General features: G+C 40.2%; 1 protein-coding gene across 1 annotated transcript; it reads left to right on the forward strand.

Moving 5' to 3' along the window:
• The first annotated feature begins 9,066 nt into the window (after nucleotides 1-9,066).
• On the forward strand, nucleotides 9,067-24,089 carry xkrx (XK related X-linked). The gene is made up of 3 exons (XM_026918215.3): nucleotides 9,067-10,129; nucleotides 21,492-21,757; nucleotides 22,514-24,089. The coding sequence occupies exons 1-3, from the start codon at nucleotides 9,726-9,728 to the stop codon at nucleotides 23,290-23,292; spliced, it is 1,449 nt and encodes a 482-aa protein (XP_026774016.3). The 5' UTR covers nucleotides 9,067-9,725; the 3' UTR covers nucleotides 23,293-24,089.
• Nucleotides 24,090-24,642: the final 553 nt, after the last annotated feature.

Raw genomic sequence — 24,642 nt, forward strand, 5'->3', positions numbered from 1 at the left:
TGCTGTTAGAAAAAAGCTGTTAGACAAGACTATTTTTAAGACTGCTCTGAGCACACTATATAAGTGTCTGTTTTTCCCTTGAGCTTGAGAATAAATCTGGTTTGCTCATATGATCTCATCCATTCATTTGATATTGGTAAGAACTAAAATCCACCACAGTGGGCAGCCTATTAAGACGGTCCCTGCTACATCATGGTTGTCCTCTTTTCCGTTCTCTTCTTGCAGAGGAGTTCCTTTTTCTTGCAAATCCTTTATAGAAAATCCTTTTTTCTTGCAAATCCTAATTTTATATTTGCAAGTCCTGTTTATATCTGCACAGTCAAGAGAGTGTTCTCATGCACAAACTGGGAATAATTTTATAAGTTCATACTGATAACTTCCTGCCATGGGTTGGCACCCCATCTAGGGTGTCCCCTGCCTTGTGCCCCGAGTCCCCTGGGATAGGCTCCAGGCTACCCCGTGACTCCAGGCTACCCCAGGCTAGGATAAGCGGTACAGAGAATGGATGAATGGCTGGATACTGATAACTTGTAAATTGTTGAACATTTTTCAACTTTCCCAACCACTTGTATTTGCAGAACCTTGAACTAACATCAGTAGGAGAGATGCAGACAAATGCTCAGACCTCTCAAAAGAAAAAGTCAGCTCCTTTGCTGCTGTGTCATGGCAGGAGCAGAAACTGACAGAAACTTGGCTGCTCAGCCCCATGGAAAAGTAGGAGTAAACACTTTTACATGGGCCAAATGCAAGAACTGTTAGTGACATCGCAGTAGTGTAATTAACACTCCAAGATATGAGAGCCATAGCAATGGGATGTAATAACTGGGTTAACACAAAAGAGAAGACAAGTTTGGCTGCCTCAAATTCCATTGCTGGCACCTGGTAGAAAGACTCTGCCCCACCTGATGCTAGTACCTGGACAGGTTTTTGATACACAGGCCCAGGAAGTGCCAGATTCTGTCTGACAAACATTTGAGGCCCTTATTTGCTGTTAAATTCAAAATCCACAAAAGCAGTTAGAGAGAGTAATACAGGTTTCTGCTGCAACAACAGCCCGTAACACAAAGGCAGTTTTGTGCCAGAGCAGGGTGTGACCAAACCTCAGAAACTGTCGTTTCTGTATAGCACACAGCAGGTTTTTTTTCCAGGTTCTAAAAAAGGAGGTGGAATCTGACACATTCTGTAAGAAAGAAACCTAAATATCTGGTGTTCGATATCTTACGCATACCATGTCATGCTAATGGTGAACAAACATGACTGTTTTGTGAGCATAGATTTTAAAGATGCATATTCTGAAAGCTGTGGAATACAGTGTAAGACTCTAAGCACTCCCATATAAGTGGAGGGACATACCAATTGAGAGTTCTCAGGAGCACCCAGAGTTTTCATAAAGTGTATGTGAGTTGCCCTAGACCACTGTGAGGTGGAAACCACCCTGAATGGGATGCTAGTCCAATGCAGAACACCATACACACACATTCACACACTCATTTACAGCTAGGGGCAAGTTATCTTAGCCATTCCACCTACTGGTGTGTTTTTGAAGGGTGAGGAGACCAGAGAATCGGGACAGAATCCACACGGACACAGGGAGAACATGTAAACAGACAGACAGACAGTAACCTGAGCTCAGGATCGAACCAGACTGTCCAACGTGGTTCACAGACAAGGCAGAGACAGAGAGGCCAGGATGCATTGGCAATGATTGGATAAATCTACACCTGTATGCTTTCCTGCCACTGCCACTCTTATAGATTACACTGTAGTGTATCTGACAAATTATGCAAACAGTGTTGTTAATAGGCATATTCTGGCCAAACCAGAAATTATGGATCTGGCCCCTGGCAGCAACTCCAACATACTGGCATCTTGTAAGGGTCAGGCACACGGTTATGAGTGTCCATTTAAACACCAGTGGGCAAATAGAAAGCTTTTTCCACCATGATGTGAAACACTGGGCATAAGACCCTTATCATGCACCATGACCAATATTTCTATTGCTAGAAGCCTCTCTTTCTGGGTCTATCCTAAAGGTGTATGTGGCAGCATTGTCTCTGCACCAGAGATTGGTTGACAGTTTGCCACTGTGACCGAATTAAACTAGTCAAAACATTTCTTAATGATAAGGAACATCCTCCACACAATCCCATGTTCCTTCAGTGGGATCTGGACTTGGTGCTAAACAATATGTCCAACTCGCCATATGAACCAATGGAAGATGTTATTTGTTATTGGCCATCACTATGGCCAGACAAGTCAGTGCATTTTTGCATGCACTATTGATCAGCATACAGTATCTACACTGGGGAATTCAAGGTATTGGTTTCACAGCATGTTACATAAACCTATCTGCTGTTGTAGATAAGAATGCACTCAGGCCAGCCCTATGTCCAAGTAAGATCCCCTAAGCCTTGAACTGTAAGGTAATGTTGAACTGACTGCCAGTTGGTGGTACACTGACCAGCTATTTGTGTGTTTTGGGGAGCACCACAAATGTGCTTCGCTGTCTAATGACAGGTTAGTCAATTTAGCAAAAAAGTGATTGCACAGGTATACTTGAACATAGGTCAAGAAGTGCCTTCTTCCATTAAATGCCATTCGAGCTGTACTATGGCTGTGTCCTGGGCGGCATTAAGACAAGCGTCACTTGTGGACATTTGTGAAGCAGCAGAAGGTTGCTTCATAGCAACACATATGCTCTGTGGTGAGTTTCAGTGATTCTCAGCCTCAGTAGAGAGCAGTATGACAACTTTGATTCTTTTTCTCAGTAAAGAACATTACGAGAACGTGAACTTTTAACCTGAGCAGCTCCCATTCCCAAGAAGCACTATTTAGGAGTATTGTCCATTATTGTATGAAGTGTATACTTTTGCAATGCCGTTGATATGTGGCCTTTACTAGGTTACTAAGTTACATATGAATGTTACTCTTGTAACTGTAGTTCTACTAGAGGACTAGTAGAGGACTGCCAGGGCCACCTGGGTCACTCAGGTAGATGAGAATGGCCAGAGAAGGAGTGTGATGTAGTGGGAACCTTTTATATGCTGCTCACATGAGGTTAAGGTCACAGTCATGAGGAGACAACTTTGCTATTCCTGCTTAACAATGAAATAAACATATAGGAACACTCCACTAGTTCCAAAGGAGACTGCCTGGGCCAGTCGTCACAGAGCCACAGTTACATACATTAACTTGCATTTCTGCCCATTAGTGCTGCAGTTGGCTGCATATACAGTGTGATCTATTCCTGGCCACCAGAGGTCCTTAAAATCAATTCTGCTGTTACTGGGTTTCGTGTTGTCCATTATCTTAGGCTAGTGGGCCATAAGATTCAAATAATTGACTATAACAAGGAGGAAACCATTAGGCAAGTATCCAAATGCATCTCTGAGCTCTGGCTGCTAAGATAATAATGCATGGCTGCTAGTGGTTTAGTTTCAAGTCTGATGAAATTACAGAAGGGCAGAAGATCCATTTTCTTGCAGGCACCGTTTTCATCCCGGATGTAATGTTGCAAACAACCAAAAAAACCCTTCATTGCATTAGCACTGAAGTGTCTTATAACAGAGTTCCTTCTTCTGTTGGTTAGGATCATCCTGTAGCAGCTGGCCATGACAAAAATAGAAACAACATAGTAGCTATTGCTCCACCTCTGATCACACATACTCATATATCTTATCCAAAATAGTTGCTGTTGCAGTTTAAATTAACTTAACCAATTATCCTGATAATTAAAAGTGTTTATCTTTAAGGCAACTTTGATTAGTCAAACTCTAATCCTAGGAGTACTAGAAAGTATTTGTCACATATACAGTACTGTGCAAAAAAAGTCTTAGGCACCCTATTTTTTTTAGTACAAACTTTGTTATAGATTTTTATTTTATGACGTCTACATTATTGATTCAGTACAAAAACATTTTAGAATTTTTCAGCACAAAATTAAATGTTACAGAACAATGTTTGTATGTCAGTAAAGAAAGCAGCATATTACATAAGAGACACTTTTCAGACAAAAAAAAACATAATGAAGGCTGCTGGGTTTTGCTGCAAAAATAAGAAGCAAGTGCGACAGTCAAAGTCTCCAGAAGAACTCTGGCTGCTTCTGCAAGATGCTCAGTAACACTTACCAGCAAATTTCCTTATAAAACTGCACACATTGTACCTAAGACTGCTATTTTTTTTTTTTAAAGCGAAGGATCATCACACCAAATATTGACTTTATTTTATTTATTACTGTTTACTGCTCTTTATAGTATTTTTTTAAATGTAGAAACATTAAGTTTCATTATTTCTGAAGGCATCTTTGCTCTACAGCATTTCTTTGCATGTGCCTAAGACTTTTGCACAGTACTATACATTACAGTACAGTGAAATTTCTTTGTATTCCCTGCTTGTTAGAAACGTGGGGTAAGAGTGCAGGGTCAGTCGTGATATGGTGCCCCTGGAGCAGATAGAGTAAAGCAACTTAGAGTTCTACTAAGGCTCTTTGTTTAGTGGCCATGCTGACTGTGCAATATAATTTAATAGAGCACAGTTTCCCAGCCCTGGTCCTAGAGTACAACTGTCCTGTATTTTAGTGTTTTCTCTGCTTTAACATACTGAATTCATCCCAGGAAGGGCTGTTAATTAAAGTGATTAGCTGAATTAGGTGTGTTAAAGCAGAGAAAGTAGCATAGGGGGTACTCTAGAACCAGGGTTTGAAACCTGTGTAGTAGAGTAATGTATACTATTATGGACCAAAAACTATTATGGAAATTGACGCTCCCAGACACAGAGTAATGGCTGCTACACCACCACTGGGCCATTGTGTGCAGTAACTCTAGAAGACTGAAAGCAACAAAAGAGTAAGACTAATAGATCTCAGGGTAATATTCTATAATTAAATCACATGCAATACAAACTCTTCAAGCCCTTAAATGATATCATGTTCACTAATAGTGCCCTAAGTGCAAATATGTCAGTGACTAATACTGATTGCATTCACGGATGCTTATTTTATATATTTATGCTATTTTATATGTTATATACACATATATTTACTGTATATACAGTCAAGTCCATAAGTATTTGGACAGTGACACAATTTTCATAATTTTGTCTCTGTACACCACCACAATGGATTTGAAATGAAGCAATCAAGCTGTGATTGAAGTGTAGACTTTCAGCTTTATTTCAAGGGGTTTAACAAAATATATTTCATTAATCATTTAGGAATTACAACCATTCTTAAAAAGTCCCTTCATTTTCACAGGCTTCATTTCCTCATCATTATTAATGACAAATTAAGGAGCTAAAAGGTCTGGAGTTGATTCCAAGTGTTGAATTTGCATTTGGTAGCTGTTTAAGGGAACTTTCACTGTGCGGTCTAAAGAGGTCTCGATGCAAGTGAAGGAGGCCATCATTAGGCTGAAAAAACAAAACAGATCTATCAGAGAGGCCACTCTTTCTAAGTAGAAACTTTAGGGGTGGCCAAATCACCAATCTGGTACATTGTTAAAAAACAGGAATGCACTGGCGAGCTCAGCAACACGAAAAGGCCTGGAAGACCATGGAACACAACTAAAGTGGATAATGGCCGAATTCTTTCCTTGTTGAAGAAAAACCCATTCACAACATCTAACCAAGTCAAGAAGAAGAGGAGGAGATAGCCGTATCATTGTCAAAGTCTACAATCAAGAGACACCTTCATGAATGTAAATACAGATGGTTTACCTCAAGATGCAAACCACTGGTAACACTCAAGAACAGAAAGGCCAGATTAGACTTTGCTAATGAAAAAGGGCTCATGATCCAAAGCATACCATATCATCTGTCAGTCACCTGACCTCAACCCACGTGAGCATGGTTTTCACTTACTGACGACAAAACTGAAGGCAGAAAGACCCACAAACAAGCAGCAACTGAAGGCAGCTACAGTAAAGGGCTGGCAAAGCATCTCAAGGGAGGAAACTCAGCATTTGGTGATGTCCATGGGTTCCAGATTTTAGGCAGTCATTGACTGCAAAGGATTTGCATCCAAGTATTAAAAATAATCCTAATATTTATGATTGTTATTTTGTCCAATTACTTTTGAGCCTGTGAAAATGGAGGGACTATGTAAAAAAATGGCTGTAATTCCTAAACAATTAATGCAATATTTTTGTTAAACCCCTCGAATGTTGGAAAGTCTACACTTCAAAAAGTAGAATATTTGAAATATTTACATGAATTTCAGAGTTTCTTAGTATTTGGTATGTCCCCCTTTTTTGCTTATGTCATCTGAACACATGCTTCATTAGAAGAGATTAGGCAAGAGGAAACTCTGATCTTTTGTACAAAGCAGTTAACACGGTCAGTATCACAAATTTGCTTACATTTAAATAGGAACCTAGAAATAATTCAGAATCTTGAGATATTGAACATTTACTTTCTTTGTTTTAAATATTTCTTTTAAGGGATCAAAAGTAACTAGACAATTGGCTGCTGTTATTTCCTCATTATTTCACTTACAAGTAAGCAAATAAAAGATCTAGAATTGATTTCAAGTGTGGCATTTGCATATGGAATATGTAAATGTGTGCGTGTGTGTGTGTGTTCTAAAAGTTGTTGCATTCAGACGTGTTTCCTGGACTGGGTGGACCTGTCTCACATGGATGGCTCCTTGGTGGGGGAGCAAATATTGAATCAAAATCTAGAATGGAAACTGAGTCTGGCGGTTACGTGTTTAGAGCCTTTATGCAGCACATGCGAATTGAAAGAGGCCAATCCAGATTTGTTTTTAGATGCTACTAAAGCCAAAGGTGAACATGGCAGTTAAATTCTCCAATCATTATCAGCCTTGAAAAAAATTTACCAGTGATTTCAGCTGAGGCACATCTGCTGCCAGGTCGTCTACACACCTACACACAGCGCCTTACTATGGTGAACAGATGCTGCCGGACATGGCCGTTTACGACTGCTGTATCAGCACTGATATCAGCACAGGAGATGTCTGAACCAAACAATATCTCCCTAAGATGGTCAATACCACGGCAGCAAGCACATAGTTGGTGTCCATCTTCTGCTTCCAAGAACAGTATGTGTTAAAGTGAGGTAAAGTGACTCATACAGGCTAGCACAGGGGTTTCCAATCTTATCTGGAAAGGGCCGGTGTGGGTGCAGGTTTTCATTCCAACTTAGCAGAAGCCACACCTGAGTCTATTGAAAGCCAAGATCAACTGATTAAACAGGTGGAATCAGGTGTGGCTCCTGATTGATAGGAAAGAAAACCTGCAGCCTCGCTGGCCCTTTGTGGATAAGATTGGACACTCCTGGCTTAGCAATAGGTAGCCACAGGTCTGCTAGTCTACAGGACGCCAGGAGTTATAAAATCGCAATGAAACTTACCGGTGGGGAGAATGAGGGGTGAAATGGAGAGAAATTGACTCCCTTGTGTTAGCAATCTGGCTAACTCAGTAGTGAATAATGCACTGAACAGCAAACTAGCCAACATCTGGGCATAGAGGTTTGTCTGCCAAAGACCTGCTAGTCAGTAAACTGCAGGGAATGAGCAGAAAACTGAGTGGAAAAATTGCTGAGGGAGAACATGACCTGGTGGAGAGAATGAGGGGGTGAACAGGAAACCCAACTCCAGCCCAGAGCTATGTACCGGATTATGGCTACTGTAGCAGGCTTAGCAACAAAGAGGGCATAGTACCATGAGGGACACCCACTCGATCACGTTAGCAGCACCTGCAAAATGCCAATAATGCTGACAGATTAAAGATGACAGGTAAATGGGATAAATGGAGGAATTTTAGTAAAACCCACTCAACCATGCTAGTGGCACATATGCACAGGCCCCACTGGTTGTCCATATGAAGGGGGATGTGAATGTTCCTTGATACTGAGCGCCACAGAAAAATGAGAAGTGAGTGCTGCCACTGAGCAAAAATACAGCATTAGTAGTGGCTAAACTGTCAAACAGCATGTTGAGTGAAGCTAACCAGGCTAGCAATAATAACACGAGAAAACATCTTCCCAGATTTCTCCAGAATGGGTGCTAGAATGTAAGAAGAAAAATGCACTCAATGCAGCAGAAATGATTATAGGTAATGATAGGGGTCTTTTGCCAACTTTGGAGGACCGGATAAACCTAGCTCTGACCATAGTCACAATCTGTTACACAGATAGTTCCACATGGTGTACACGTGTGCATGATGAGAAGAAGAAAGTGAAAGATGGCTGTATGTCAGAAGTATTTATTGCATGTACTGTTTCATAGGTCACTTTCTGACCTTGTTGGAAGGTCTCCGTATGCATGTACATGTGCACATGATGGTATCCTGGTGATTCTCACCTCTAACCCCTGGTGGTTAGAAGGCATGAAATGGAACTGCATTCTACTTTATTCTACTGTAATCTTTGGAATCAAATTGAAATTATTTCCTGTTCCTGTGACTTGACAAGCCATGTGGCTAGATAAGAAGTGAGCTTATAAATGAAGCACTGTTGATTTCAAAAAAAAAAAAAATTGCATTTGCTCAGCATAAAATTAAGGGAGAAAAAAAATCTAATATTGATTATAAAATTTAGTATGTTAGGTTTAAAATGTTCTTTTATTATCATTTGCCTTTATAACTGCCTTTACAGTTAGATTGTCTCTATTTGTTTTTTGTAAAGATATGTTGTAAATAGATGCCAGTCATAGAGTGCCATGTCTGATTTTAAAGCCTATGATTGTCATTATAAACAAATTAAAATCCAAGAACACAGTCCGCTTTAATTAAAACAAGTACTCATAACCACAGTTCTTTACTGTATATAGAAGATAATCTAGACATCCAAGCAGGTCAGTGCTCTTCCAGCTGTGAAGGTGGAACCACTGGATCAGGCTTAACAGAGAGCCTAAAAAGAGATCTGAGGACAACAGTTATTAAAATGATGCTTGTAAATGAGATATGTTTCAATATACTACTACATTAGCTCCAGTTTGGTTATTTATTAGGGCTGATTTTGTTTAGTGCCCAACAATAATCTTACTGAATTTTTTTTACATTATTGAATTCTTTTATTACACAGATATCAGTTTCAAAAAGTGTTGGAAAATGTTATGTCAGAAATAGATTCAGGCTGAACAAAATGTGGCACTGTGTAGTATGTAGATGCTTTGGCGTTGGTGCTTGAACCGGCGGGCGCAGGGACCCGCAGGAGCGTAAAGCAAAGCGATAGCGCGCTGTCAGGAGGCGCATGCTAAGACACACCTGGTTGTGCTGATCACAAACAACAGACGACCAAAACAGATTTGTGGGAAGTGTGTCGTGGAATCTGCATGGTACACACTGCCATATATTACTCCTATGCACGGTTTTTATCTGAAATGTTGTAATGGGGACGTCGCACTCGAACCAGGCCGTGCCGGTGCTAGGACCCTGACGCCGTGTTCAGCGAGGACGCGAGACGCTCCGGCAGCCACGGGAATATCCTCGCGCTGTTCACTGCGTGCTTGGCTCGATCAGCAAGAACTTACGCGTGGAAAGTTGGGGATGGATTTCTTTATTCGGAGTGGCCAAGCAGGATGATCATGCCTGGGAAAATAAAGGCTGGCTCAGCCTTCTATTAATCCAAATCGCTGGCATGTGGAGTTACGATCAAAGCCACGTGAACCAAATGATAATAATAATACTAAAAAGCTCAGACGACCACTCTGATTAGCATTTTAGCAAGCGCGTTTATGTTTAAAGGTAGCAGTATTTTTTTTCCCTGAAATGAAAGGTAAACACGAGCACAGTCCTGGGTGTGGGAAGTCGCTGAGCTCTCATATGAACAATATGGACGAGGCGGTGGAGGATGACATCTCGGAGATCCCACAGCACGCCGTGGTACCGAACGACAGCAACGTCGTGATGGTGATCAACCACAGCAAAATCCGCCCCCCTGTCAGCGTGCTGTGGGCGACTGTCCTCTACTGCGCCGAGTTCATCTGCGCCGCGGTGCTGTCCAGCATTTACCACACAAGCGAAGACGTCATATGGATGGGGCTGACCATCACCTTTATCCTGGTGCCTTCTGTGCTCACTCAGCTCACCCTAACCTTCCTCCACCGGGATCTGGGGAGAGACCGACCTCTGGTGCTCTTCATGCACCTGCTCCAGATGGGACCGATCATCAGGTACGCGAGAGAGGTGTGTGTGTGTGTGTGTGTGTGTGTGTGTGTGTGTGTGTGTGTCACGTGATCAGCGATCTCTACTAATCAGACGGACTGTACTCGCGCGCGCAGTCACCGGAAACCTGGAAAGTCACACATTTTCGTAAACAACGAGGCCAATTCGTTTAATAATACGTGTAATGACGTCACTTCCGCAGAGGGTGCCCCAGCTGACAGTGTGTAAATGTTTTTAACAGTTATCCTTTAGGGGTTACACAAGCCTATTTAGTTTTATTCCTGTATTCAGTTGTTTACTTCCAGTCAGCGATTTCCTTTAAATCTTAAGCACGCGCCGGTTGTTCACGTGATCAGTGTACCAGCTGCGGATAAACCCCAAGCGGTCACGTGGTCATTGCCATGGCCTGGCAGGTTCAGGCTCCGCCTTAGCCACTATAGACTGTAGACTGTATATATATATATATATATATATATATATATATATATATATATACAGTCTACAGTCTATAGTGGCTAAGGCGGAGCCTGAACCTGCCAGGCCATGGCAATGACCACGTGACCGCTTGGGGTTTATCACATGCGGTGATGTTTCTTTATTACGCGTTTACACATACGGACCGAAACACACCCTGTGAAAAGTAGATTTCACGCGTCTGTGCGTTCAGAAGTGTGTCACGGCTAAATATATAACACAAGACTGTAGACTGTATATATATATATATATATATATATATATATATATATATATACAGTCTACAGTCTATAGTGGCTAAGGCGGAGCCTGAACCTGCCAGGCCATGGCAATGACCACGTGACCGCTTGGGATTCATCACATGCGGTGATGTTTCTTTATTACGCGTTTACACATACGGACCGAAACACACCCTGTGAAAAGTAGATTTCACGCGTCTGTGCGTTCAGAAGTGTGTCACGGCTAAATATATAACACAAGCTGCATTGTGGGAGCTGCAGCAGGACGCACCTGGGTCAGCTAAGGGCAGAGGCAGGTTTCTACCCCTCAGCTGTCCTGACACATAGTGATGGAAATTCTGGCTCTTTTCACTGAGTCGGATCATTTGGCTCGGTTCACTAATAAGAGCCGACTCTTTCATCTTCCAAACCGCTCACTGCCGGGTTTTTCCTCTTTACAGCGGACAACATTTAGGATATTTTCACCAGGGATTGTTTTTCTCGTATAGCTATGGTTGCTGTTATTTCCTAAAATCTTACTCTGTATTCTAAATAACAGAATGACATTACTATGCGTTTCATTTCATAAAACCCATTTAAATAATTATCAAATGTTCAAGGTACTGCGACTGTGTAAGGATCCCTGCATTAATGTTATTATGTCTGAGCTTCTTTAAGAAGATTCATTCGACTACATCTACTGAAAAATGTGAGTCGGTTCTGCTAGTTCATATCAAGGTGGTGAACGACTCCTCGCTAATGGCAGACCTGCAGTTTGCTGAGTCGCGTTCAGAGCTTGTTCATTTCTATAAACATAGATGTGATGTCATCAGCTCTGCACTCAGGTCACACAGCAGTTGCAAATGCCTGGCAAGAAACTGCAAGTTCTGTTAGTTCTGACAAAAAAAGACCCCTCTAGAGGAAATGGAAACAGCTTCGGGACAAATTTGTCCGAGCTAAGTAGGGCCTGTTTGATTTTTGAAAACACTGTACTACCAAATCCTACTTTCATGATTCGGTAATGTTAGTGGAAACATTTCCACGGCAGTGTTGGCTCTGGATTACTGATCAGAAAGTCGGCACTGCCAGGTCGCCACTGTTGGGCCCTTGAGCAAGGCCCTTAACCCTCTCTGCTCCAGGGGCGCTGTATCATCGCTGATCCTGCTTTCTAACCCCAGCTTCCTAACAAGCTGGGATATGCGAACTGTGCTGTAATGTATATGTGACAAATAAAGGCTTCTAAAGTTTCAGACTCTTTATAACTCTCTTGAGTACTGAGCTTTATACATGACTGAATGTTGAGTACAGCAGGATCACACGTGAGGAAAGTTTTGGACAGGTTTGCGTTCGCGTAGACACGTAGGATATGTTTCGGCCCTAATACACACAGTAAAAATGTGGTTTAGTGTTTATCTTTGCAAGCTTGTTTTAAATTGAACACAGTGCTTCGTAATCCTCTTTTGGGGAACGTGGCTGTCTGGCTTGATTTCGCACATGTGCTGTCTCACACTTGGAAGACTCTGTAGTATAATGAATTTCCCAGTACAACTCTCACTGTGTCCAAGTTTACTGGAAATGAGGACAGTTAACAGTCTGATCACACACTCTCAGCACACCGTTTCGTACATCCTAAATGTATGTTTTATATTATACCGTTATTGTACTTTATTATAGGCTATCTGTATGATGATAAACTGTTCCAGTTCAAGTTCTTGTTCCTTACAGTACCAGCTTTTCTGTGACTTTCATAGTTTCACTTTATTCACTTTATTTACACATTGTATAGGACAATATTATGCACAAGGAGCTCAAGTGAAGTCTGGGTTTAGAAATATTACTTACTGGTTATTCTGTTCCTCACATTTTTACAAGCTGACATTATGACTACAAATTCTTCATAATGCATGCATAGTGCCTGGCTATGAGGTGTAGTCTACAGAGGTTAACAGCGCTAATAAGAAAATCCTAGGAGACAGAGAGTAAAAGCCGAATCTTCCCACAAAAACCCCCCACACATGCTTGTGTACCAGATGGAACCATCCTAACAGGACAAATAATTAAATATTTATTAGTTGAATTGATATTTAATGGTGCAGTAGTCAATTTTTTTTTATTCCCTACTTGTACAAATAACCTAGAAGATATGTAGAACATGATAAAATAAATAAATGAAACAACGGCCTTAGCAAAAGCATATTAAGTCGCTGAGAAAAAACCCGCTTGGAAAACTGACGTCCGGTCCGGAGTGCTTGTTTGGGTTTGGATGTGCCTTCTGTCAGTCATTTTATAGACACTCTACGGGCTAACTAAGATACTGGGGCGGAGCTTCATGGACATGGGCGGGACTCAGAAATTCTAACTGTTAGAGACGTAATATTGAAAAAGAAAGCCTAATTTGACCTAATCCACCTTTCAGTGCAATCTGCAAAAAAATTTTTAGGATTTTTGCATGTATAAATGTAAGCTTACTATGTACAACTGTAGTGACAGATATTTACTGTTTATCAGTTGTTCACGTATTTGTAGATATCGTTGACGCCTGTTATGAGCACAATTAATTTAATATGTTGATGTCTATGTGTAAATCTCTGCATCAGTATAGGATAAAATGTGGTCTTTCCAGTTTTATTATTGACATAATAAATCAAATATTTTGACAGGAACACAAAATACGCAATATAATTTAAAAAAGAAAGAAAATATTATATGAAATATGAAATGGTGACGCACAACACCCGGCATTCATATAATTGTACAAAATGTCTTGTTCTAGAAATGCAAACTATTTTTTCAGTAAAAACAAAAAGCACATTCTGCCTTTTTGCATCGTTAACCCATTTCAGTTTCCCCCACTCAGATGCAGACATTTATTGGTAGCATAAGACTAACAGATCTCATGATACAGCATCAGTAGAGTGTTAGTTCTGGGCGTGTGAGTTTGGAGAGCTTGTAGGGGAAAGATTTTTTCCCCAGATATGCATCCAGCAGCAATTATAAAAACAGCAAGGTAAAAGGTGGGTATGACCACTAATTAGGACTTTCTCAATTTTTTTACTGACCAAAAATACCAAAGACCTTTTTTTTTTACAGACACAATAGACTTGGTAATTTCTGTTGGCATGAAAGAACAAGCTTCACAAATTCACAGGTCACACGTAGGTTAATCTTGGTGATAATTAGATGGTAGAAAGCTAATATAGTAACAGTGCCTTTACCCTCCAGGACAGGAGTGTGATTTGTGGTCTGAGCTGTGTGAGAGGAATGCTGTGTGCAGGCCGTATGTGTTTTTCACAGGTCTGAGCTAAGCCTGTGGGGAGGGACCCAGGGCCATGTTCTTCATACTTCACTTAATAAATTCAAGACATGAAACATGGCAGATTTACTAATTGTGATCATTCCAGACCGTGTAATTAGGTTCTCAGTATAGCCAGATAGAGTTGTTTGAGATAAATGTGCACTCCTGATTTGCCTGGAAAGGGCGGCTATATCGAGACTCAAACCCGTGGATCACTGATTGGCTAATGAGAATGGTACGCAACTCTTTTTTTTTTCCATCTGTACAGTGTATTAAGACATGTAGAGACTAGTTTACTGTGCCTACAGGATACTTACTTGGAAATTAGAAAGCTTGTGCAGGATTAAGCTGCTTTTTCCATGCTCAATTTACTATTTCTAGTTTTTTTTTTGTTTGTTTGTTTTTTCTTAATTTAATACATTTGAACCCATGTTTTGCTTTATATTTGCTCTCCAACAAAATCCAAAATTTAAGTAGTTGTAGTCTTCCTACAGTAATGCTGTATGTGGCAATAGCAATATGTCTTACATTCTGACTCTGTATAAATATCTATCTGTAGACCTCTCTATAGTGGACACTTATAAACTGGAGACGTTTATTTAATGCACAAACAGAAGACAGTGGATTTGCAGGGGCAGGCTTGATTATGTGTTTGTGTGATGGTACGTTTGTATAAATTTTAGATATATAATTCAAAGTCAGTCGCTAGCAAACAAATTCAAAGTATGTAGCAAAGGGAAAGCTTTACCAGATGTCTTAGGTTCTCCGTTCTCCTCTCTCTGCTGTGCTCCCCTCCCCCACCCCTCTCTCTTTACCTCCTCCTTAACTCGACTGGCAATGAACCTTTCTCATAATGTGTTAAAGGGGCAATAGCTGATTTTTTTTTTTTTTCCAAAATGTACATATAACCTGAAAAATATGCAGAACATGATTAAAAAAATATGGTTTAAATCATGGCCTCAGCACGAGTGTATCATCTGACTGAAAAAAAAACATTTGCAAAAATGCAAATGCGCTTAACTCCGGACTGTAGTTGTTTGGATGAGCCTCGTGTCAGTCATTTTATAGACACTCCCCAACACCCCTTGACTCCGCCCCCCACCGCAACTAGCCAGGATTAAAAAAGAAACACAGCTGAAGTCTGTAAGCTCCCAGTGCAGCTAGATCATTTTTGTGTTAGCAAAAATCACGCTGCGCTTCGGGGGAAAAACAACTTAAAGACATGAAATGCTATAACAACAGGATAAACACTGCCAGTGCTTTAGCGAATTAGCAATGTTGCCTCTGGACAGATCTGTAAAAGCAACCTGTATAAAGCGTTGAACTGATCCAGTGGCCTACAGAATGAATCCAGTAGATAGGTTTTTATCAGTTAGAGATTCAAGTAAGGAGATGCTTTGGATTAACCGCCCTGAAATGTACATAATGTTAGCTGTGCTAATGATACAAATAGTAATAGTTTAAATTGCTAAGAACTTGTTATAAATAAACGACAAGGCAGCAGAGGCACTTTTAACCACCCTAATAAATCAGTATGAGTCCAATTTCACTTATTTCTAGTGCTAGAACTTGGCTGAATGGCCGAGTGGGCAAAAAGCTAAACGCTAAATGCTAACATCATCCATGTGGTACACTGGAGACATGGAGCTCCTATGCTAGCTGCTGTAACAAGCAGAGTATCTGTAACATGATAAGTCATTCAGGATATGAATATCTAATTGTCATTAATCATAATGAGCTGAATGTTGTGTGTTTTAGTGCTATGACTTGGCTTTCAAGCACTTGAAAGACATGTGGGCCAAAGCTTAATGCTAAAATGCTATAGATTAGCCACAGAGACATGGAGCTTCTATGCTAGCAGTGGTAACAAGCAGAGTAGCCTACCTGTGTAGCATTATGTCACTCAAGATAAGTGAAATTTAATCGTCATTAATCATAATGAGTGCTATAACTTGGGTTTTAAGTGCTTGAATGACTGAATGGGCCAAAGCTAAATGCGAAAATGCTAACATCCTCTAGCCTTTATACAGAACTCCATTGCTCACCGCTCTAACAAGCAGAGTAATTCTGTTATGCTGAGACAGTACAGTCACTCAGGATAAATCAAATATAATTGTCATTCACCAACAGACACAATAAATCAGCAACTGCAGCATGGAGATGCTAATCTAAGAGCTAGGTTAGAGGCTAAGGAGCAGACAGTTGAATAAAAAAACAAGCTAATTAGTTGGAGGAAGCTTCTGGCTTTATCAGCTATTTCTATATAAGAACTGTGTGCTAGATAAAACTAAACCATAATTAATTACAGTCGCTTGTTGTATAGAGAGAGCTCCACAGTTCCTTATTATTCTGCAGTGCCTAATGACGATCATACCAATCCTTATGATAGTTGAACTTGGTAACTTTAGCTGAACATTACCAGCCACCGTAGTTCCTTGGGTAAAAAAGTAAAAAATAATAATAATCATAATTTGCACGCTGAACACACCCACTTAACGGTCAGAGATTTAAGTTTAAAAAATGTCCAATCTTACCTAATGCACCTTTAATAACCAAAAACATTTACTTTTACGTTTACATTTATATTTATATTTATGGCATTTGGCAGACGCCCTTATCCAGAGCAACTTATAAAAGTGCTTTGAAGTCTATCAAAAATACATTCTGATACTGGCTAACTAGGTCACAAACTAGGAATACCATCCGTCCAAAACTCTGTTGGGAAGGTAATAGACAAGCGCTCCGACAATACTTATTTTTTAAATTTTTTTTTTTTTTTTTGGTTTTATAAGTGCTAACTTAAGTACTTTAGGAAGAGGTAAGTCTTTAGACGTCTTTTGAAGACTGCCAGTGACTCAGCTGTTCAGACATCTAGGGGAAGTTCTTTCCACCACCTTGGTGCCAGAACAGAGAACTTCAGCTACAAATCTTGCACACTTTGTTTGTGCTGACAGACGACAGATGACCTAGTTTTACAGTGTGCGATTATTACTGCTAGTAGTACAGGGTTCGGATAAAATAATGCTGCATCATTAGCCTTAGTCTTCAGTGTCGTCTCAGTCTGTCATATTCTCTTTTATACATTTTGACCAATAGACCAACACAGAGAAGGTAACGAGGTGAAGTTTTCCTCCAAATAACACTTCCTAATGTAGGACAAAAAGAGCAAGAGATCACATAACTGTTTACCAGCACTGCAGAGTCGTTATGTGTATTTTTCCTTGTTACATTAGGTACTGATGTAATAGGATCAGCTTTTAGTCTGAGTTATTTTACGCACACAATGGTGTTAGTGTAATACCAAAAGGAATAACAAACATGTAAACATTAAATGCTTTTAATTGAGATTTTATTCAGACTCCAGTTTTGTCCACACCCTGCACTTCTACTATAATTTCCCTCCAATTTCCTGAAAGGAGATTATAAATTAAACCCGATGCCTGTGCTGTTGTGGATGACTCATCAAGCCGATAATCGCAATGACAGCGATGACTAACAGTTACAGCAACGGCGCTGAGTGTGAAAACACATGCCTCTGTTTGGTGAGAATGTTAGCTGTATGCTTACTGTATCACCACACCGTTAGTTGGCTACGTACAGACAAAGTCCTTTCGGTTCAGTGTAAAGAAAAAGGCTGGTGCATTAGGTGTGATTTATATATATTAATATATTTATAGGTGTCTGCCTTCGTGCTCGCATGTAACATGGGTGTGTACCGTTGGGGGCAGTGTCACGTGAAAGAAACCAGTATTTACAGTAAAGGGAATGCAAAAGAGCAGCCTCAGAGCCGAAAACAAAGGAGGGTTCCGTGTTTGTGCTGAAAAGTTCTGGGGGGGAAATTGTGGTCAATTCTGAAAACAAGAAAATTCACACCAAAAGCATTTCTGAAGCATTTTCACTCGTCTGTATTAAGCAGTATCAAACGGTTCATGTATCGACCAGTGGTAAAATCCACAATTCTAGCAGTAAATGAATTTTGAGTTCTTTGATAATTGAGTTGCTGTGGTTTACATTACCTACACTGTGTCTTTACCAGGATTCTTTCAGAAGAAAAAAGAAAGCAACATGTGTGATCTTGCAGGCTGAATAATTTGGCTGTTGTTATGAAAGCTACAGCCAGTATAAAACCTAACACTGGCATAATATCATCACTTTATTTCTTTTGTCAAACTGCCAAAACATGTTTGGTGTCTAAACATAGCTAGCAAGCAAAGAAAAAGTAAAGTTCTAGCCAGTTAAAAACATATTTGACAAACCTGGTAAAATATGGTTTACTAGATTATATCCTGTCTGTGGCCTACAAAGCCCTGAGCAACAACGATTGTGGCGCTGCAGCTGGGCAAATGACTGTAGAGTGTCGTTTAATTTGACCTTTTGCTTTTTGCAGTATTCTGTAGAATACAACAGAGCAGCCAAAAGCATTCAGTTTCCTGTCTATTTACTCCCACACTAATAAAACCTGAATTACAGCCACTCCTACTACCCACCATTCTCTCGTCTTCATCTTGGGTCATCAAAGCACTTGACTAAACTTCTCACCTCCCTTTGGTAACTGTGAAAAACAAAGCACTTCTGCAACTACTGGATGGCTGTAAATATAAATTAAAATGACATCCAGTTATAGTAGGTGTTATATCTGGATTTCTTTCTTTACCAGAAGTGGTTTATGGGTGAAAAGCTGCCGCCGATGACGGCTGCACCTTCCACAGACGTAGTTATTCACTCATGTCATTAAGACTGGCAACGTCAGGCTTCTCAGCTATCAGTCACAGCTGCACCTGTTCCAACTCCTCTTCTGTCTACAGCTGACAAAGGGTATTTTTATTATACAAAGTTATACAGTTTTAGAGAAGATGGCTACTAGTAGAAGGCGGGTCAGGCAGCACATGCGAGAGACAAACAAATGAAAACAAATTATGCAAACAGCAACTCGACCATCAAGTTACAAAGTAACCTACATGAAAACCAGTGACATAAAGACTGCCTGTAAATAAATCCATTAAAATTGACTCCATAAAAATAATTCACTCTTGCAAAATTTTAACTCCCTTCACCTACCAGATAATTAAAATGGCAGTCGGCCCACATGGCGCATTATAAGAGCTCCGGCTCAGTTGGTGAAATGACAACCCCATCAAAATAGTTTTTTAAGCAACAAACCCTAAAACCCATCATGTGAGCAGTTACATCCATCCATTCTCTGTACCAGGGTCGTGGGGAGTCTATCCTAGAGGACTCTGGGCACAAGGTGGGGGACACCCTGAATGGGGTGCCAATCCATTGCAGGGCACAATCACGCACACACACACACCCATTCACACACACTACAGACAATATAGAGATGCCAGTCAGCCTATATGTATGTCTTTGGACTGGGGAGGAACCCAGTGTACCCGTAGGAAACCCGCAAAGCGCTGGGAGAGCATGCAAACTCCACACACGCAGGGCGGAGGCAGGAATCGAACCTCCAACCCTACAGGTGCGAGGCAACATGCTAACCCCTAAGCCACTGTATCCCCCTGTACAGTTACATGTATCTTATAAATTCAGTAGACAAAATGTAAGCACCTGAATCTGCATTATAATACCTGCTTTATAATTATAACCTGCAGCAGAGCTTTTTGTAACAGTCACATGAAGAGTCTTCAAGACAGAGGACTTTGGACTTGGCTGTTTTATGGTAACAAGCAGTAATTTTTTTTTGTTTTATTTACTTTATGAGTGAACCAAGTAAGGCTGGTGAGGAGATGATTGCTTATAACTGCAATAATGTAAGTGACAGCAGAAACTAGGTTCTCTAAAAATCCTAACGATGTTGGAGTACTTTGGAAACTCAGGATGGTAAATATGTAGACTACAAGCTAGAATTCACTTCAGCACATAATGACACCATTTTTTCAGTAGCGATTCAGTACATTGTCAGATGACCACTGTAAAATAAAATACATTGTACATTAAATTATTTTTAGGCTGGATTTTGAAGATCCTTTCAGCTAGTTTTTTTCTGGATTGTACCATTGTGCATTCATATCTGCTCTAAACCTCTTAGGAGGATTTATGACAGTCTTTCAGGAATGAACATTGCTCATTTAGTCTCAAGCTCTGAGCCAAAAGTCTCACTTGCCCTTTATAGCACGAGTGTTGTTTATATAGTGGGCCGTAGTCAGACAGATACTAAGAGAAAACGTCAGTGTTAGCCGAGTTTTATCTGCTGTGAAAATGTGTTCTGCATTTTCGCTCCAGTCAACATACTTATACATGTTTCAGATCCATGTGGGTTGTGGTATCCATAAATAATACAAAGCCTGTTTGTGCACTAGCCTTTTCTTCCTTTTTTTGTTTTTGCAATCGATTTCAAGGGTCAGCTTGCGAAAACCACATTAGTTAATCAGGTCAGGATTTTTGTCATGCGTATTTTTAATAAGTGAGGAAGTTTGTTTTGCCTGGTACAGAACATTGCTTTCAAACAGATTACAGCATTAGGGTCACTGGAAACACTCTACATTTTAGTTTTTACAGATTGCTCCAATTAAAAAAATGTCATTCATGGGTGGAAATGATTCTGTGTGCTTAGAGATAAGACGTCTGTGTAGAGATAAGAAGTCTGGCCTGGATTATTTTTAAGCATGTACATCAGTGTGGGTGGCATTAGTGTTGGGGGCCGACCAAAGTGTTAATAGTTTATTGTGTCAGTTATATTTTCAAGTACAAAGAAAAGCAGATATTGCTAGATATAGAGCTCAATGGTAGATAAAGTGGTGTGATTCAAGCGTTAAACATCAGCTGAATGTTTGAGCGCATGTTCTGTCTGATGGAGAACAGCCGCACAGTGAAACCAACGCTGGAATGTTTTGTTCTTTCAGTAGGACTGGACAGTTCATGCTTGACAATGTTGTGTAAATAAAGATTTTGCAGATTTCACTCAGCAGTTAATAATTCTAATGGGAACAATGATGTTAGACTAAAGACCTGCTGTCAAGTAAAGTTGAAGGAGAGGTGAAGCACATTGGTTTTTACATTTTGGTGACATCTAGTGTTCAAACTTGGAAACTCATTTATCTAATTTCTTAATAGTGGGTTAATTTTCATTTCATTCTTAAAAAAATTTACTACTAGAATGCTGCATAGAATTCAGACACCCCTTCTACTGTTCCAAGAAAGCATAATGTTAACTCATTACCTGCGCACTAGTATAACTGGTGATTATTATCATCACACCAAGACTCTTACAATAACTATTTAAAATAAATATTATTTTATTTCTTTAGTCAGAAACATGTACAAGACTTACGTCTGCTCTCTAGGTTATAGTGTCTTGACACTAGTGGATTCTGAACTACAAGTTGCACACATGATCAGATCTTCTCTGTGTCCTCCCTACAGGTGTGTGGAAGCTTTGGTAGTTTACTTCAAGGCAGGCAGAAAGGAGGAGCCGTACGTTACCATCACGAGAAAGATGAAGCTAAAAAACGGTAAAGCCGTCGGCTCCCCCATGGAATGGGAGATCGGCCATTCAGAGCGCAAGCTGGCTGTCCACCGTGATGCGTTTAAACGCACAGCTGTCATCCAAGCCTTCCTCGGTTCCACGCCTCAGCTCACCCTCCAGCTGTATGCTGCCATTCAAGAGAAATACATCCTTCCTGTTAGACGTGAGGGTTTTTTTTTTTCTTTATATATACATATATATATATATATATATATAAAGCATTCAGAGCTAAATGGAAGACTGATGGAATTTATTTATGAAATAAATAAATTATATGTAGAATTAAATAATTAAAATGTATTCTAATTCTAACTGTAGAATTATTTTAACAGATAATTAAAATGTTCAGTAACAATTTTGGTCAAATTGCTTGAAATTATGTTACTGGTATTACCAATGCCACCGCATCTCGAGTAGCCTAATATCAGTTAATCCCGACCATGGTTTAGTTCATCCAATCCGATGTTAGAGTCGGATTTTGATGGCTGATGTGGAGAGATGTAATTATTTTATGGCATACACCAAGTTCTCAGCATGAAATAGTGCAATAAATAATTAAATTCAGCAATAATTATTGTAAATAAACAACTACATACAGTATATCCCACTTAATTGCATTTAATATTTTAATTGATTACTGTCCTTTAAAATAATGCTTTCTTATTTAATTATGAATGTCATTTATTTGTTTCATATTGATCCCCTCAGCTCTTCCTTCCTACTTCCTTACTATCAGTTTAAACAGAATGAAAAATAAAATCCTTGACAAACTGCAAACAGCCATAGCAAAGTTAGGTTTACAGTAAGAATAAAATAAGGATAGATAGGATAGTCATTCTGGAAATTCTAATAAAGAAATATAAAATGTTCATGTATTTTGCAATAAATTTTCATAAGCATTTGCTTCCGTTTTCCGCAGTTACCTTGATGATCATCTCCCTGATATCAATCACATATGGTGCGCTGGTGTGCAGTGTGTTGGCAATCCAGATCCGTTATGACGAATACAAAGTGAGCATGAAGACTGGTGCATATTTGTGCATGGTGCTGTGGCGTGGTTTGGAGATCGCCACTCGCGTCACCTCACTAGTACTCTTCAGCACAGCCCTAACCTTCTGGGTGGTTCTGGTGGGTCTGGCCAACCTGCTCATCTTCTTCTTCCAGCCGTGGGTGGAGTTCTGGGCACGGAGAGCCTCACTGCCTGAGAACATAGAGAAGAGCCTGAGCAAGGTGGGCACGTGTGTGGTGCTGTGCCTGGTCACACTGCTCTACGCCTGCATCAACGTCTTCTGCTGGTCGGCTGTGCAGTTGAACCTGGCTGAGCAGGAACTGATAGAGAAGCAGCCTCGCTGGAGCCGCCTGGCCGTATACTACACACTGCGCTTCGTTGAAAATGTGGCACTCATTGTGGCCTGGTATTTCTTCAAGTCGGACTTCTATGACTATGTGTGTGCGCCGCTGCTTGCTGTGCAACTGATTGTGTGCTATGCCCTTGCTGTGCTCTTCATGCTGCTCTTCTACCAGTTCTGCCACCCGGCACGCAAACTCTTCAAGCATAACGTGGAAGACTGCCTGCGCTGTGCCTGCTGCTGGAGAAAAGAGCATACACTGGTTCCACAGGTCCCACCAACCCCAGACCTCACTGTTCAGCAGGGGGCGAGAGAAACAGATATCTTGGACGACATGGAGGCAGCTTGACCTGCCCCTGTAATTCATTTGGTCAGATCTGGCCCTCCCAAACGCCGCATATTTGCACGAATCCATGATCAGGAACATCATGTGAGATATACAGAATCTCAGTTTCTATGCAGAAACTGCTGTAGTTCATTTTAAGAACAAATCTTGTGTAGTTCCAAGAGTATCCTCAGCATGACTATTCTGAATCGCCTTGAAACGGCCTTGAACAAAACAGCCTCACTACTCTAATTTTAGACGTCACTACTCTGGTGTGCATTGGCAGGGAACGAGATTGTAGTGAGCTGGGGGTTTTTGGCTGCTACATACCAAAGAATGTTGCAAAGAATGAGATGATTCACAAAGACAGCCTTCGCAAAGGCTTAATGCAGGTGTGTTGGAAACAGGCCAAATGTCTGACTCAAGAATGGAGTTTACGTGACAATGTGGGACATCCCCTGCTTTATGTAAAAACACAAGCCAGCCATTCATTCCCCTCAAGTGCACTTTGAAACTTGCATATCACAGTGATAAGCTGGGAGGCCTCCTGTGAAAATCATTTTCCCGTAAGTTGTGGAGGAAGGCAAACACTTTAGGTGTTAGCATTTACCTCAGTTTTAAGTAGCTGTAGATTTCCTGCAGAAATAAAACCAGAAAGATGTCTGTTTAAATTAATGACATTGATTTTAAGTGCCGAAAATATAAGACTGTCTTAACTTTGTGAGAATTTTTTTTTTGTTTTGCTTGTTTTGTGCCTGAACTATGTGCCTCTGCTGACTGTAACTTGAATATAATATTAATAAAATATTTTGAATGTCTAACCTGAGTGGTTTTCATTTACAGAATAGTGTTGTTTCTTTTGTAATTGATAGAAATAGCTATAGACTGTGTGTTTCTGACTTACACTGTAGGGTGCACAGAGGAGCTGATTCCCTACATTGTGTTTATATGAAAGACAAGAATGAAATGTAGTTCTGGCGTGGGATAAAGGTGATTATAATATCATGTGTTATAATTTCACACCGCTTTACAGAGGAATGCTTTATTTAAAATGCCTAAATAATAACTTTCAATCAGTGCAATTGTTAATTGCTTCACATATTTAATGATTATGGCCAAATGTTGAACATTATGGCCAGTTTAAAATCTCCTAGTGTATCATTTATATAAATAAATAAATAAAACTAACAAACACGGAATAGGCAGTGTGTGTGTATGTGTGTGTCCTTATAAGCTTCTTTGAGACGCAACTTCTCAAAGAAGTGAACAAGCTTATAAAACAAACTGAACAGTGAGGTTCCGCCACCTTCCCAATCCAAGTGTTAGCCAAGTTTTCCTTCACAACTGCTTGAATAAGAAGCTTCTGTTAGATGG

This window comes from Pangasianodon hypophthalmus, chromosome 7 (assembly GCF_027358585.1).
Source record: "Pangasianodon hypophthalmus isolate fPanHyp1 chromosome 7, fPanHyp1.pri, whole genome shotgun sequence".
NCBI classification, from domain to species: Eukaryota; Metazoa; Chordata; class Actinopteri; order Siluriformes; family Pangasiidae; genus Pangasianodon; species Pangasianodon hypophthalmus.